The following is a 16,826-nucleotide window of genomic DNA, read 5'->3' as shown; positions in this document are numbered from 1 at the left end:
ACATTTAGATTCTAATTTTAATGCATTTAAGAGAATAACCTCATCTATAATTAAATCCAATTGATTTATCAAAAACTCATCACTAATTAATGGATTATCAATATTCATGACTGCACTATTACCAATGCAGTTATGAATAGTAACTCCAAAGAACATGTGGTTGATTTTAACAAAGAATGGAAACAGTTCTTAGATGTTTCTGTATTCATGAAAACATTAACAAGTATATATTCTGTGCTTGGCTAAATATCAAGCACAATATAAAAGTTCAAGTTTAATAATTTCGTGTGTAGCTTTATCCGTGACAGCATAAATAATGTGAACTTGACACACACACACACGTCAAGCTCCTTCATATTTCATCAAGTTAATAAATAATTAGTGTAGAAGATTGTGTGTGGAGATTAAATTGTTTAAATAATATACCTTTAGCTAATTTGCCCTGCCAGCAGTTGGGTTTTATTTTGCACTCTGACATGACATGCAGCACAGCAACCATAACTAAATGAAAGAAAACTTACCAGTGGTTGTGGTGCATGCTGGTAACCATATGATTAGCTCTTGTATGGATTTATGGGGGATCATCTGCATTATGAGTAAACTGCATCTGTGCAGTAACCTGATATTTTGATAAAGTGATCCAGACTGTTTAGTGAAAAAGGTTTATTGAGTAAGAAAAAACTGCATGAATAACAAAGTGCCTTGCATGTACAGCTAACACAATATTTGGCATTTCAAGTACTCAAGGAACTGAGAAGTCAATTACACAAAGAAAACTTTGGTACTATAATATTTTTTCCTGGCTCAGTTTAAAAAAAAAAATAAAAAAATAAAAAAATCCAAGAATATTTAAGAAAGAAGAAAAAAGTCAGTGTGTAAACATGCTACAGTGTTCTGTTTACATTTCAAGTATATTTAAGTCAGTATTAACAAAACCATGGTAAACACTTACAGGACATTAACATATAATACCAGAACAACCGCTGCATGTTTAAGTAGACAATGCAACAAGGTGGCATTGAAACTGCAGTACATGGGATATGAACTAGCTTACTGTGCATATCTTACCTCTGAACAGTAGAGAAAAACATAACTCTTTTATGAAGGCACTTTAACCCTAGTCAGGCGAAAATCCAGAGGGCACTAGTGCAGGCATTTATCAAATGCTAAGTAAGGACTAAATCCATTTGCACTTAAAGCCCCTTTAAGATGTGCACGACTTTACATTCACCTGATGGCGCCTCAACATTTTGTCAAGTTGTGCCAAAGAGCACCTGGTCAGGTTTCCGTAATGCTTACAACATCAATCTCGCCAGGTCTTTCCCACATCTTTGGGATGCAATAACATGTACATAATAGCATTTGTATCTCAACAGTTTAGTTTCAAAAGTGCATTAAGATTAAAATGTTCCTCTTTTAATCCTCTCAGCAGCACTATAAAACAAACAGAAGGACATACCGTGCAGAGAAAACTAAAAAAATTTTTTCCAACTACTCCACTAAATAAAGACGAGCATATTAAAATATGCTTGTTGCAAAAGTGGAAACATTGTGTGTATACTGTGGTTTCCTCCATCGCTGACATGTCCGATCAAACTCTCTGCGTGAACATTAACAAAATTAACTCTTAACAGTATGATGAAATGATGTTTGAAAAGGGCTCAAATTACTACCACCCCCACAAATGAAGCATTTATTTTATTAGGTTTAATGACATGTACAGGGCATCAAAGGGAAAAAAAACTATCAAGACATCAAACACGTTTCAGATAAATCTCCGCCCAGTTTAAAGGTCAAGCTCAAATCTAGTCATGACATCCCGTTGCAATGTTAGGTCGATACCAGTCATCTATATAAAAGAGAAAAACAAACAGCAATACAGTTTAACATGATATTTTTTACCAAAATCAAATGAAATGATACAAATGGATCACTGAAACAGATACAGAAGGTACTCACTGCTTCTCGCTTGCGACGTTCCTGCGCTCTTTGGCGGGCCCGCTCTCTTTCTTTATCTAAAGACGACTGTGTGATTAGAGGTCGCCTTTTTTTAGACCTTTGCTGTTCAACATGTTTGGGAGCATCCAAGGGACCTTCTGTGCAAATACTTCCAGGCAAACCCGAAACTTCCTTAACAGGCTGTGGGTTTTGTTCTGATTTACATGGGACTTGTAGACTAGAAGGAGAATACCCAAGTTACTGACTTTGCTCTCTTTAAATCAATTATTATGTTTTCAGAGAAAAAAATATATATCTTGGCTTATAGCAACTAATACAGGCACTCAGTAGTTTTGGCATCTTTAAAACTTTGGCCAAAAGGCAACAACTGTATGCCTGACAACTTAATTAAATCTACCTATTAATTTAAATTCACATCGAATGCTTTAACTATTAACTGTGTGAACACCTGGTCTTTTCAGGAGCCTCGATCTTTTTGCTTTCATCCAACAATTTCTTTTTCAGTAGTTTTTCACGAAACATCTGGAAGGTCTCTTTTGAGGAATTGTTTGGAGGTAGCATCACCCTCTCTCTCGGTCTTCCCAATCTCACCCAAGGCTCGATGTTTTTCACCACAATATCCTAAGCAAGGAAAATCACAATGTTTAGATACATTCACTTCAAACATTGGTGTGCATTTGTTGGCATCAACCAGCTAGGTTTTGGCCACTAGAGGGAAAAAACACAAAAAAAAGTTAAGTTGTAATAATTTAATGCCTTCTGGTGGTGGAAACACCACATTTGAAAGTATTTGCACCACTTTCTAATGAATAATGCACATAAAAAGCAGCACATCCTTGAACATTGATATAATTTCCAGCTATATCAGCACATAAAAGTAAGATAAATGATCATGACAGTTTTCTGGAGTATTAAACCAACCTTTTTGGGAATTTGGGGTTTTTCACCCTCAGCAGATTTACTCGCAGCATCAGTGTTAGGCACATTAATCAACTGCTTGTCAGGAAGATCTGCAGTGTATCTGAAATCTGCAATAATAAAGTTAACATTTCCTAACATTATGAAGAAAACGGTAGTTTTTAAAGATGGTGATGTAATAATAAGTGATTTAAAGCGACTTACTGGGTGTTATTTCGTCTTTGGATTGCAGGGGGCTGTCTCCAAGAGGGGACAGCACTGGACCCTGCAGGAAAAGCAAAATTTTGTTTAAAAACCATAGCTTTCAACTATGACACATGGAATGGGTGGGTGCAGTTTTTTCCACGTGGCTAACTCATGCACTCAAATTATGAAGGCTCCAAATTGCTGAGAAAAAAACCCCAAATAAACAAAACATATCCCTACATAATGCAATAGTAAACTGCTGCTGGGAAAGATGGCAGATTCTGCTAGACTACACGTTCTTAATAAAGGTCTCTTCATTATCATTTCAGGCACGTTATTTTTTTAAATCAGCTGCTGGTACTGACGTTGGCCTGTTCATAGTAGTTGCAGCACATGCCTACACATATTTCCTAACATATGATAAAACATGTATCTAATATCTACCCCAAAAGCTGTTACAAAGCAGATTTTGTAAAAGTTGCCTTTGTGTGCAGAAATGTGCCTTTTTTGACGTACCTCAAATCTTGCAGCAGCCCAGTCCAGTAGCTCTACGGGAGATCCCATGGGGGATAAAAGTGCAGACAAATCTGGACAAACAGTAAATTACAGGAATTCATTCTCAACTCATTACAATGACACAAGAAGCAGATTTCTGCACATTTATTTAAACACATGTGCTACTATTGAGTAAAACCAACTAAAGGCAAGCATGAGTATTATATTCCAAACCAGGAGCGGGGGGAGGGTAAGGAGGCGCTAGTTCTTTGTCTGGCCTACCAGGTAAATGGGTGGTGGTAAAATCAGATAACTGTTACTGTACTTTTCATGGTGGGAAAACTGTTAGTCCTGAGAAATAAAGAATCTTGTGGAAAGATCTTTTCAAGAGGCTGGTAAATCTTTTTTTACTTTTGGACAAATGTTGCATTTGTAAAGACAAAAACATTACCTGGAGGCGATAAAGTCAAGTCATCAAAGGTTAGCGCTGCATCGTGCTGTGCTGGATGTCCTTCCCTGTTTGCTTTCTTTACAGACTGCCCATTAGCAAGAAGCTGACTGGTCTTGACGGATGCTTTCGTCAAATCTGCTCCTCCCAACATCTGTTTACCAGCAGCATGTCTCACCTTTGACACAAGAAATTACAGTCTTACTTATCAATGTAACCCGCCAGCTTACATTGATCTATTGAATAAAGAAAAAAGAGAATCTTTTTACCTTTTTGTTAACCTTTTGGCAATGGTCTTTAGATTTCCGCTTCCTCTTTTTCAGCACTGAAAAACATTGACAATAATAACTCATTTTGTGCCATAAATTGGAAAAACAAGACACCGTGAAATTTATAACAATTTGCTTTTCACACAACCTTCAAGAAAAGCTAAATAGTTCCAAGTGTTAATTAATTATTCATTTTTTCACCTGGACTTTTAAGCAGGTGGTTGCCCAAATAGGGTTAATGAAGTTTCGCTAGCTGGTATTTAATGATGTGCTACGTGATTGCTAGCGACACAGCTACGTTAGCATAACATAAACACAGTGAAGCTGGAGGATGAATGCTAACTTTTTCCCACTCGATAAAAGTTAACGTGAGGGTTCCCGATGGTTAGGGACAAATGCAGTCGCATGGCAGGATGCTGTAAATGGACCAAACTTCAGTCAGGAGAACAAATGAGATAATCCATCTGCAATACGAGGTTAGTCATTTATATACTGCTGCATGGGCTGGGCTGTAGTTACATCTAAGGTTTTAAAAACTGAGCTTTGAAATGAATAGCGGTAATAAAAAGCGTGAGAGGCTGACAGTGATCACTGACTGTTTTTAGGGGCTTTTTGAGATTAAAAGAACAAGATACAAAGCATTAAAACGGGTTAAACAGCCTTATTAAACGGAGGGTAGTTTGGGCCCAGAAGCAGGATTCATCATGTCATCATTTAAAGACCGGATACCTAAAAAAAAAAAGTAGCTGGTAAGCATATGATTAGATTTTTTACTTCTTTAATTTAGGCTACAGCCTCTTAAAGTTTCCTGTTCAAACATCATGAAAAACAAGCTATTTGAGATATCTTGGCAGCATAAAATAAGAATAGTTTGTTACATAAGCTCTCATTTATTTTTTCCTTAAAAAAAAAAGAGAAAAAAAAAGCAATAAGACCCTGTCATCAGAGAGAGCACACATGCCTGACTGCACCAATCGCCCATCAGAGATGCCGTTTTTCAGCCTCGCATAAATTTACTTTATGAGTTATGCTTTTTCTGTTTAATGGCACCACTATTATGCAACACACTTCAGTGCCTACTAAAACAATGAAAAAAAATACCCCCCAAAAGACCGAGACTTTACTGCAGCTGTCATTGGTACAAACATGCAGGACTCATCCATGTCAGCAGATTACAAAAAGGTGTGTATGAAATGTAAAGAAAAAAGACCTTTATAATTGAATAAATAAATAAAACAAATTAATGAAAAAAGGCACCCATGTAAGAAAGAAGGGGAAAAAGAGATGGAGAAGCTGAAGACAGCACCAGACCTGATTCAGTGTCCCTGGCATCACAGGCGGTAGAAAGACTACTCGAGCTGCTGCTGTCGGATGAGCTGCTGCTGTCGGATGAGCTGCTGCTGTCGGATGAGCTGCTGCTGTCGGATGAGCTGCTGCTGCTGCTGCTCCCACTTGAGGAGCAGCTGAGACCAGGAGAGGCCACGACTTGAGCTGTTAACACAAGACTGACATTTTTACACTGTCTCACACGTGGAAGTACCATTGCAACAAATCTGTTTCTTACCTGATGACCTCTTTTTACCAGTTAAGTGCTGGTCTTTGCCGACAGTCTGAGACGTTCCGCCATACTTTAGTTTTGCAGTCTGGATTGCTCCTGTGGGCTTGGGTCTTTTTTCTGAGAAGCACGACATACAGGTCATCAACAACAGAATTGAAAAATTATGTTTCTATTTAACATAACATTGTTTTTATTGTTTAATTATTTTGCTGTAAATACTATAATTTTATCAGTTTGTGTTGATAAGTAGAAAAATATCAGTATAATTCCCATTATTTTCCAGACTGGACAGACTTTTTTTTTTTTTTTTTAATCTACTCTTCAGCCATTTTTTGAAAAATTCATGCTAGATACATTTGTGGAGCAGAATTTTGGTTTGTAACTACTGAGAATATTCATATAGTGCAGCAGTCTCCAACCCCCGGGCCACGGACCGGAGTCGTTTGGTACCGGGTCGTGAGGCTCGGGTGTGAAATGTATGTTTTTCGGGGTTTTTATTGTTTTTTAGCATTATTTTGTTATCGTTTTTATCGTTAACTCGGTCTTCCTGGGTCTTTTCACTTGTGTTATGAATAAATCTTATTTTCTTCTGTACCGGTGCTAGTTTTATTTTGTTGTATTTATCCACGACACCTTAAAAGTCGGAGTTTATTTATGCTACATGATTCCATACATTTTGCCTCATATTTTTGATGTCTTCAGCGTGTATTTAAAAGGCAGAAAGTAGTAAAAATAAACAAAAGCCATTAAATGAGTTGTTGCGTTGTGTCCAAACCTTTGACTTGTACTGTATGTATAAAGACAAGCATATACTAAACCTAATATTTCTTTTACCATTACTGGACAGATTTTGACTGCTTGACCTGATAAGCAAGCACTGTCACTGTAAAGACACTTCAAGTTTAGCAGACTAACTTGTATTTTCTGATTAAGTCACGCTGTACTTACTTGTTACATTCTTGATGGATTTAGTCAGACACTCTGCGACGAACCTCTGCAGAGCTCGCAGTGTGGAAGACTTGAGCATGTCAAAGTCAACTTCAATCTCCTCCAGAGTGGAATCTCGCAGACAAGACTCCCTGGTGTGGATGATTTTCACCAACTTGCCCAGTTTGTCACCAGGCAGCTTGTTGATGTCCAGTTTTAACTGTTTCTTCTCCTGGTAAGTAATTGGTGCCAATGGGGCTGAACCCTCATCTTTCATGGATTCACGGGGGTTAGGAGGTCTGGTTTCTTTCCTATACATACATATGAAATATTTATATTTCGTTTATATAGTAGCATACACAGCCCAACAGTTTATGTTAGGTAAAAAATACAAAAATATTGATTGATTAAGTGGGGTTCACTTACAAGGAAGAGCTCCTGCTGGGTGCGATACTTTGAACAACAGATTTGTATTTAAAGGATTTGTTCTTTAGTTGAGCTACATCCTTTTCCCTTGATCTCTTTTCCTTCTTCAGCTTTTCTCTCCTCCTTGATTTCATCATGGGATCCTGGACAAACTTCTTCAGCTGCTCACTGACAGCCTTCAACTGAAAAGCGAGCCATTTAAGTTAACTATAGAGCACTGAAGTAATTTATTTCTCAAAGCTTGCTTGTTACTGTGTGCGCAATACTGACCTGATCCTCCAGATTGGCAAGCAGAATGGCTCTCCCTTCTGATGAAAATTCTTCCTCAGATGATGAGCTTTTGCTGTCAGAACTTTCTGAAGTTGACAGACTTCCATTTCGGTTTCCTTTTCCCTTTTCTTGCTGATGTGATGTCTGATAGGACTCTGCTTCATGGGGAAGCTTCAGATACCGGGCCTCAAAAACTTCCTGTTAAAACAAAATATTTTTGCAGTATTGTTAGCAATTACACCAACTGTAATTCGTCAACTGACATAGGTTAGTCTATACAACTGTTACAGGGGCATGTCAAAGCAAGTTGTATTTGAAGGCCTTTTGTTTTGTTTTTTGGGGGGATGATTAGTGGCAAAAATGCTCCATCATGCACAAAGAAATTGTAAACCACCCCTATTGTACAAAAAGTGCTCATAATCACAGGATAGTTAGACAAGCAAAGACACTTTCCTCCTAAAAGTCCACACTAGTTTTTTTTTTTTAACATTTTGCAGCTGCAACTAAGTGAAAAACTATTTATCTGGGGGTGTTTTTAGAGTTCAATTTAAACTGGTTCAAAAGGTGTATGTGTGGAACAAGTTACTGCTAAGACGCACTCTAACATATAATAAGCATGCTGTTGTTGTGCTTCTGTTTAGTGTCTTGTACATGTGGCTCATGATGATACAACACTGTAAACGGTTTCAAATCATATAACACTTGTTAACTGCAATGTTCTCAGAAGTCAGCAAACAGCAGATAAATCACTTAAGTGGGAATCTGCTCAGGAGGAGGAGGAGATTTCAAGTTTAGCACCTACAACACATTTGCTTTTTAGGCCCAGAGCCCCATCCCCGGAGGAAGCAACCAGCAGCAATTTGGCAACCAGGGATAACAGGAAGCCGATGCCATTTTGCAAGCTGAGGTGTGCGGGTACAACTTTAAGGCATGTAATTAAAAGACATATCAACTAGTGACCAACAATAAGCAACCAACCAATGTCGGACAAGTGAATTTCATTCGATGTGAATGCGGCTTTAAGGACGTGCAAAATGCATGTGAAGGTAAACATAAAACATAACTTACATTTAAATATTGTCCTACTGATTTAAGAAATCAATAAATTGATAAACTGTACCTGAAGTTTTCTTGCCATGTGTACCACCTCATTTGAAGGTGGATTGTATTTGTAACAGTTGGAGAACATCAAGCGAACATCGGCAGCAAACACTTTTGCATTTCCGTACTCTCCTTGATCCATCTTTTTCTGAGGAAGTAACATTTTTGTTGAGAAAACTGATCTACCATATACTGAAAATCACATTACATGCTTCAGTTAATCAGCTCAGACATTTTACCTTGATAGTACTCAGGTCCATGGGATGCTTGATGATATCATGGTAGTCATGCAAACCCAAAGCAACCGCATCGACTGGCACATAAAAGGGCCATGCATATGCAGAGTGCCTCTTTGAGAGCAGCTCCTTCAGGATATCATTGCAGCATCTGAGCTGCTCAGACAGTCTGACCTTCTTGGCCTCAATGAGAGGCAATTCTTTCTTAGGACGCTTGATGGGCCTTCCACTGCCTCTGTGGGAGATCAGCATACAAGGTGCTGAATGTTCAGCAGGGGAGACTTCACTGCTGGTGATCACTGAGGTGGTGGTGGGGTCTGCTTTCCGCTTGAGACCTTTTTTGCTCTAGATATTAAAAAAAGGAAAAAAGCAGTGGGACACAAATAACAAAAGTGACATTTAAAAGTTTGTTTTAAGGCACAAAAACAATCAGTAATAAATATGATTAATAGCTTCTGACATCATTCGTTAATGATGATCATCTATATGCGATGATGCACTTACTATACTAAATGCATGCACTGTTTGAGGTCTTTGGTTAGACAATCGCATAAGGAACCGTTACTAGTACAGCTAAGTTTATGTAAAACGTTTATCTCACATTTTACTTAAATAGAACACTGCATGATTTTATGTATATTCTGAAAGTTGCTCGCAAACCATTTCAGTGCTTAGTGTTGAGTCAGTTTGTGCAGAGAGCTGGATGGGTAGGCTCGACTGACGGACATCTGGAGGAATGACTGTCACAGTCTGCTGAAGAACAACCTCTGACATGAGGGATCGGTGCTTTAATGCATCTGCATCACAGGTGATAAAGTTAAACATGAACAAAATTTTATATGGTGAACAAAATCAGTGCAATTTTAATATCTTCCTGTGGTAACATCGTAATATCATTTTTGAAGTTTCTCTTTCTCATTTAAAATTTTACAAAAATTATAAGACAGGACAAAATGACCCTGCATTACTAGTTAGGAGCATGCAACATACCTGCATTAGAGTGTTTCCCTTTTTGTAGGTCCTTTGTAGTGACTTCTACCACAAACTCTTTCTGAGGCATTTTAGAAAGTTTCTGCAGAAAAAGCTTTTCGAGGGTTTTTGCCATAAAGACAATATCATCCCCAGGCTGTGGAAAGACAAATGATGCATTAAATAGGAAAAAAAGGCAAATGTGCTTTTGTGACAGTTTAAACTGCTGAGATGCATTCCAATACTGTTAAGCACCAAAAGTTACACAAAACAAAAGTGTGACTTTGTTATTTTTTTGTCCAGCTTTTTTTCATTGTAGGACTACTTCTGATTTTTGTACATCTTGCTTCTGTGAAGGAATATGAAATGTGCTTTGTGGTTATATTTTGGTATCATACAGCAACATAACTATTATCATCTTACCTGGTTGTACGCATAGCAGTTGGTGAACATAATATTGAAGTCTTCTATGCAGTCAACTGCTTGCCAGTAGTAACTATTCTTTAGCCGCTTCTTAATGGTGCCAAGATCCATTGGATTTGTAATAATTGTATAATAATCCTGAAGACAAAGACATGAACATGAAAACATGCCTTTCTGAAGTGTGGCTCATGAAGACAGTTTTAGGTTCAAACATTAAATACACATGACTGCAGTCTTACTGCAGTGCTACAACTACAATTGCTACAGTGCTACTTACTGGGAGACACAGTGCCACTGCATCCACTGGCTGATAAAAAGGCCATGAGTATTGATGCCTCCATAAAGCTTGGAGCGCCACCTTCTCCAGATACTGTAGCTGATTGGTTACACGTCCAGGCCTCTTGGAATTTATGACCTCTGGTGGAGGGGGATTTCCACTCACAGGGGGGCCGACGTTCCCTTCAGACATTGCGATATCCAAATTGCATGCAGGGGTAAAGCCACCTGGAAATTGCTTTGCAGAAACTCGATGCTCGTACCACGTTTTCCTACATGTCAAGTGAAAAAAGGAAAGCATCTGCTGATTAAACCAACAATAATATAACAAAACTACTTTACTACAAGAATGTCGCAAACTAGTCTCTCGACCCCCTAAATTCTTAAAAATTTATATTGAGCATTAATACTCCCCGTGACTGCTATAGCATTCATATTCTTGATATAAAATTGAAGACATGCCAAATACATAAAGGTAAAATTAAGTATTGAACATGTCACCAGTTTTCTAAGTAAATATATTTCGAAAGATGCCATTTTCATGAAATTCCCCCAAGATGTCAGTAACAATCCATCCATTTCACACGTGCAAAGAAGTCAAACCATAAATATCCATAAATTATGTGTAATAATGAGAAATGACACAGGGAAAAGTATTGAACACATGAAGAAAGAGAGGTGCAAACGGGTATGGACGTCATGACCCAAGCTGAAATCTATCAGTAATTAGAAAGCAAGCCTGCCTCTTTATCAGCTAATATTAATTTGCAGTCCCAACTGAAGGCCTATAAAAAGAGGTTTCATTACCAAAGTATCACACAGCCAAATAATATATAAAAAAAAAAAAAGAAGTAGTAGTAGTAGTCATTACACAAGAAACATCCCTTGATATGTAAAACTATTGATCGCACTTAAGACCTTTGCAACCTTGTTTTTGCAAAACATACTGATGGCATTGTTTACAAAACAATTTCTAAATGAATGAAGGTTCTAGTAAGCAACGTTGTGGCCATAATCTGGAAGTGGAAAGAACACCATTTAAACATGAACCAGCCACAACCAGGTGTTCTTGGCAAGATTTTAGACAGAGCAGTGAAAAGAACTACCAGCTGTCCAAGAGCCAAGGACCACTTGTGAAAAGACCTGGAATCAGCAGGTACAATGGTTCTGAAGAAAACAGTAAGTAATGAAACGAACTGCCATGGCCTGTATGTGCATTTACCATGGAAGACTCTATTGTATGTTGAAGCACTTTTAAATTTTGCTGAACAATATTTATACAAGCTTGTGAAATACTGGGGAAATATAGTGTGGTCAGATGAGACCAAAATTGAACTCTTTGGATGCCACAATACACGCCATGTTTGGAGGTCAAAGGGCACTTTCTATTAGCCCAAAACACCAATAGTGAAATCTGGAGGTGGGGATATCATGGTGTGGGTCTGTTGGATGGAAAAAATTACCAAGACATTTTTAATTAAAATCTGTTTCCATCTACCAGGATGATGAAACTGAAACAAGGGTGGACATTTCAGCAAGACAGTGATACCAAATGCAGAGCCAAGGAAACTCAATTGGTTTAAGGAAAGAAAATTAAGCTGCTTGGACGGCCAAGCCAATCACTCGACCTGAATCCAAATCTATGGAAAGAACTAAAGGTCAGAGTTCAAAGCAGGGGCCCAGGGAAACCTGCAGGATTTAACGACTGTGTGGAAGAACAGCCCCTCCCTTTTTTTGTAAAAAGTATCAAACAAATTAAGTTTTCAAAAAAATTTCATTAAGTGCGTTCAATACTTTTCCCTGCGTCATTTCTCATTTTTACACATAATTTATGGACATTCATGGTTGGATTTCTTTGCATGTATGGACTGGATGTGTTGCAAATTTCTGGTGAGAATTTCATGTCAATAGCACCTTTAGATATATCTTTATTTAGAAATTTGATGAAGTGTTTGATACTTAATTTACCCACTGTATGAAAAAAAAGATAAAGCTGCAAAGGATGAATCTTTTTTCTCTTAAAAAAACCTTAATATCAATAAATGAGTCTAACAACTATAGTCTCTTCAGCAGAAAATGAGTATGTACAAACACTTCTTAGATTTATAGCAGAATCAAAACAGAAAAGAAATATTTGTTGTTGTTTTTTTTTAAATATTTCTTTAAGAATGGAAGTTTAGGAGAGGCTCATTTGTGCTAGACACATGTAATACTGCCATCTACAGCATCTCTCCAAAACTGCTCCAGTGCACATTTTACTTCAGATGAAGCAACAGTATGTTTGCATCCTTTAAGTACACTATGTGGGTCTGATACGTTGGGGTATTGTTACCCATCCTTTTCAATCATACATTAATGAGCATTCTAAATAGTTAAACATACACTGGATTACTGGAAATGGTCTTATTAATCACTTAGTTGCGGTTTCCTTTTAGTGCTGGCTGCCAGCAGTTATTCAGGGCCTGTTCAAGTTATTCAGTGTGACACTGAATTCAACATTAAAAAGAGGATAATGGCTTCTACAAACATATGTACCATAACTGAATTTGTCCCCTCAATGTGCTTGGGAAAGTAATTTGTAAATGTGGTGACTAAAGATCTGTGTAATGATGATGATGTACAGATTCACAGTTGTAAACTGTGTGCTGAAGGAAATATGTTGGATTGCAAATTATACATGTATAGGTGACAGGATTCTGGATTTTGCTCATGTTTGCAAGCTAAGTATTTCTCTGCTGACCTCCTTTGTAGATAATAATGATGATTTGAACCAAACACCCAACATTCCATCAGCATTTCTGATGAGGCAGTAGATGGATCAACAGAAGATCCAGATGCATCTCTGAGAAATAATTTAATTGCATGATTTTCAGATACCGTTTATCTGCAGTAGATTAAAATTTTTTAAGGCATTCACGCCTTTTGTTCTTTACTGGTTTTATTTTCTCTGACACACCAGATGCCAAGTTATCAGCCAACAGATCACTGGGAATTACCTAGTTTGATTCCTGGTCAACCTGTGTTACTTTTTTTTCATAGATTAAAGTGCTTCACGTCACCTGCTTTTAAGCAACGAGCAGCCAAGATCTTGGAGAGATGCACAGGAGTGCGTCTCTCGCCCTCTCTGTCAAACCAATAAATGGCAGGCACATTTAAAAAACCAGCTTCAGTCACGCCCACCGGTTAGTCCGCCTGCCTGCTAACCTTACCAACAGTCGGTGTACTATACCAAATAAAATAACCACAGTTGCCGCGTACTAACGGAGCAATTTAAGTAGTAGCATTTTGTATTTTATGCACTAACAACCTTGATGATGTGCTAATGCTCCCGGATGAGTTTGGTCGTCAGCGCTAGAAAGTTAAACGCTTTGTATTTTTCATCTCTGCACATTTTAGCAGTTGAATCTTGCACAAAAAAAAAAACCTTAACAGCTAGTCTGTAAATTATTTTCTTCTTTTCAACGCAAGTCGCTTTAGGCAAGCATTTAACGCGGCTAAGCGCGCTAATAACCGAAGTGTTTAGAAGCGGTCACGTTTCATTAGTCTTCCTATCAGTTTGATGACTTTTATATAAGTCCAACATATTGGGAAATAAAAATTCACCAACCACCATAATACAAGTTTGCTCTGGTTATCATCACTACTACCTTAGTCGTCGTCTTTGTCGTACTAACAAACATTACCTTACGAGATTTCGCGGAATCCTGCGTTCAACTCTTCGGTTGTGGACGTTTCTAAGGCAACCACTTCAAATTTATACACCTCTGCTCAAGACTCCAGACTTGATTGGCCTATATTCTAGCTACCTACCCGTGTTTTTCTTTGAAATAGTTTTTAAAAAATGACATTAAAATCACCGTCACACAGCCTCCTGCAAAGTGTTTAGCTAACTGTTTTTCTCTTTAAACCATGAGTTACAGATTTATGTTGAGCGTTCCCAACAAAATGGTAACTCGATAACATCCCAGTACATTATCGGTTGCTTCCGCTGAGCAACTCCTGCAAATAATAATGCCACTCGCCTGGTTTGTGAGCCTGCGAAAGCAGGCTGCGGACTTGTGGTAACTGTGGGGGGAAACGTGTCTGTGGCTCACCGGGAACACAAAACCGGGATCTGGGCGGAGCGATGAGTTTACGGGCTGACTCAGAAACGGGAAATTTGCCTTCATTAAACAGAACTAAGCTACAAAACAATTCTCAGCAGCGAACATCCCTTGCGTTACGTCTACTTGATTTATTAAGCGATTTTGTCTATCGTCTTCGTGTTTTTTTTTAAAAAGTATATTTATAAGGAAACAACTTGAATTACGCGCCGTTACTCAAAGTTTTCATTTAATTTTTTTTGTACTTTTGAAATGCAACGAGACATTATAATTTCTAATCAATAGTAAACAGTTTTAAGGGCTTTTCTTAGTTGTGAAAGGAAAGTGGAAAATATTAGAGGGCTTGAGGTGAATGTGACTTTTACAAGGATCACCTGAAGCAGACATAATTTTACTTCCTGCGAAATAGAAACAGGCCTTGAATTTAAGTTGAAGTTGAGTTAACATTTAAAAATAACAAAATTGGTGTTATTAAGTACGAACAATTAAAATAAAACAAGCCTTCAATGAGTTTGAGTGTGTCTATGCAGTGACAATAAAATTGCCAGGACTGGGTCAAATTTCTTCATTGTGTAATGCCATTTAATACAAATTTGTCCAGAATTCACCAAACACCCCCCCCCCCCCCCCCCTTTAAATATTTCCAATCTTGTGTTTAAAATGAGTTTGTGCCAAATGAAATGCTGGAATCTAATTACCCCTATTAAAAGGTGGAGGCTGTAGGCTACTATACCACAACAAGTGGATTGCTGCTTCTTTGGTGGAATTTCTTCTTCCTGCTGCTGCTCTTTTTAATGAAAGGAGAACTTTGCTCTTATAATTCAAGTGGTGCATGTTTTAAATTTTCAATTATTTCATTAATTAATTTAGTGGCAATATTCTTTCTAATTATTCCTTTCCTTATTATTGAACCTGAATGGTCAACTCAGTGCTTTTAGGTATGTAGACATGGTGAAGATGACCTGCTGAAGTTCAAACTGAGCATCAGAATGGGGAAGAAAGGTGATTTAAGTGACTGATTGTCGGTGCATGATTGTCGGTATCAGACAGGCTGGTTTTGAGTATTTCAGAATCTTTTGATCTACTTTGATTTTCGCTCTAGGATTTACAGAGAATGGTCCAGAAATGTCAAGTGAGCAGCAGTTTTCTGGTTGAAAATACCTTATTAATGTCTGAGGTCAGAGAAGAATGGCCAGACTGCTTTATGCCTATATAAAACAGAGGAGCTACATTAGCAAAGTTCAAACTGGGTGCCACTCCTGTCATCTAAGAAAAAGAAATTACGGCTCCTGTTTATACAGGCTCCACAAAAACTGGACAGAAGATTGTAGATCAGCATTGTTTTGCTTTGTTTTATTACATTTTGTAGTTTTTTACTGCCTTTGGCATTGTAAACCTACCACCACTTTTTAAGTTCTTCCATGTTAAGTACATTAAGTTTGCTTCTAATGAAATCTGATATATAGAAAAAATTGCCACTGTGATTAGAAAATTGTGAAAAATTTACCTGGTCTAATGAGTTCCAATTAGTAGTGGAATATTCGGATGGTAGAGAGCATGGATCCATCCAGCCTTGTATCCATGGTTTAGGCTCGTGAAGGTAGCATAATGATATAGGGGATATATTACATCTTGGACTCCTTTGTACCACGTGGTCATCATTTAAACTCCATGGTCACCATGTTGCTGATGCTGATGCTCGTGCTATCCCTTTTATGACTTCAGTATAGCCTTCTCATGGCTGTTTCCAGCAGACTAATGCACCATGTCACAAAACTCAGTTAATCTCAAATTGGTTTCTTGAACATGATGAGTTCACTATTCTGAGATGGCCTCCTCAGTCACCATATCTCAATCCAATGGAGCACCTCTGGGATGTGGTTGAGCAGGAGATTTGCATCATGGATCTGTAGCTGCAAATCTGCCGCAACTACACAATGCTATGATGTTAGTATGGACCAAAAACTCTGAGGAATGATTCAGTTACCTTTATCATCTTGTTAAATCGGTACCATGACGAATGAGTGTAGTCCTGAAGTCAAAAGTGGGAACAACCTGGCACTACCAAAGTGTACCTAATGAAGTGGCCGGTGAGTGTATTTGTGCATGCATTTTTATATGTATATTACCTGTTTTCTTTCTAAGGTAATTTGTAAAATATTGTATTTTTAAGTCTTTTAGCCTGTCAGTAAAAAGGAGTATAAAACTAATTCGACATTAGTCACTTGCACCTTTTTTCCACAAGATGGAGCCATGGCCAAA

General features: G+C 37.9%; 1 protein-coding gene across 4 annotated transcripts; it reads right to left on the bottom strand.

The window, feature by feature from the left end:
• Window positions 1–1,681: 1,681 nt before the first annotated feature.
• On the bottom strand, window positions 1,682–14,712 carry brdt (bromodomain, testis-specific). 4 transcript variants are annotated; one of them, XM_086283208.1, is made up of 20 exons: window positions 14,556–14,712; window positions 10,463–10,733; window positions 10,186–10,323; window positions 9,784–9,919; window positions 9,454–9,590; window positions 8,797–9,138; window positions 8,577–8,705; window positions 7,457–7,654; window positions 7,187–7,368; window positions 6,782–7,071; window positions 5,840–5,950; window positions 5,587–5,766; window positions 4,276–4,331; window positions 4,010–4,184; window positions 3,580–3,650; window positions 3,082–3,142; window positions 2,881–2,987; window positions 2,408–2,580; window positions 1,960–2,176; window positions 1,682–1,849 (listed from the first exon to the last, which is right to left on the bottom strand). In XM_086283208.1, the coding sequence occupies exons 2-20, from the start codon at window positions 10,652–10,654 to the stop codon at window positions 1,787–1,789; spliced, it is 2,958 nt and encodes a 985-aa protein (XP_086139334.1). In that variant the 5' UTR covers window positions 10,655–10,733; window positions 14,556–14,712; the 3' UTR covers window positions 1,682–1,786. The 4 variants fall into 4 exon arrangements, with proteins under 4 accessions (XP_086139334.1, XP_086139331.1, XP_086139330.1 ...); XM_086283205.1 differs by having other exon boundaries at window positions 14,484–14,704; XM_086283204.1 differs by lacking the exon at window positions 14,556–14,712 and adding an exon at window positions 14,145–14,394.
• Between the last annotated feature and the right edge of the window lie 2,114 nt (window positions 14,713–16,826).

The sequence above is a fragment of the Aulonocara sp. 'chitande type north' Nkhata Bay genome, linkage group LG23 (genome assembly GCF_057382095.1).
Source record: "Aulonocara sp. 'chitande type north' Nkhata Bay isolate Kocher_YH1m ecotype deep benthic linkage group LG23, A_spYH_male_GT1.1, whole genome shotgun sequence".
Lineage (NCBI taxonomy): Eukaryota > Metazoa > Chordata > Actinopteri > Cichliformes > Cichlidae > Aulonocara > Aulonocara sp. 'chitande type north' Nkhata Bay.
Note: the sequence above shows the minus strand (reverse complement) of the source record. Positions and strands in the feature narration are given on the sequence as shown.

Bases quoted from the DNA above. Each gene is read 5' to 3' on its own strand.
- brdt (XM_086283208.1), bottom strand. From the start codon at position 10,654: ATGTCTGAAGGGAACGTCGGCCCCCCTGTGAGTGGAAATCCCCCTCCA. The intron at 5,767-5,839 runs GTAAGAAACAGA...TTGTGTTAACAG, and splicing joins TGGTAAAAAGAGGTCATCAG to CTCAAGTCGTGGCCTCTCCT. The intron at 4,185-4,275 runs GTAAAAAGATTC...CTTGTGTCAAAG, and splicing joins GCCAAAAGGTTAACAAAAAG to GTGAGACATGCTGCTGGTAA.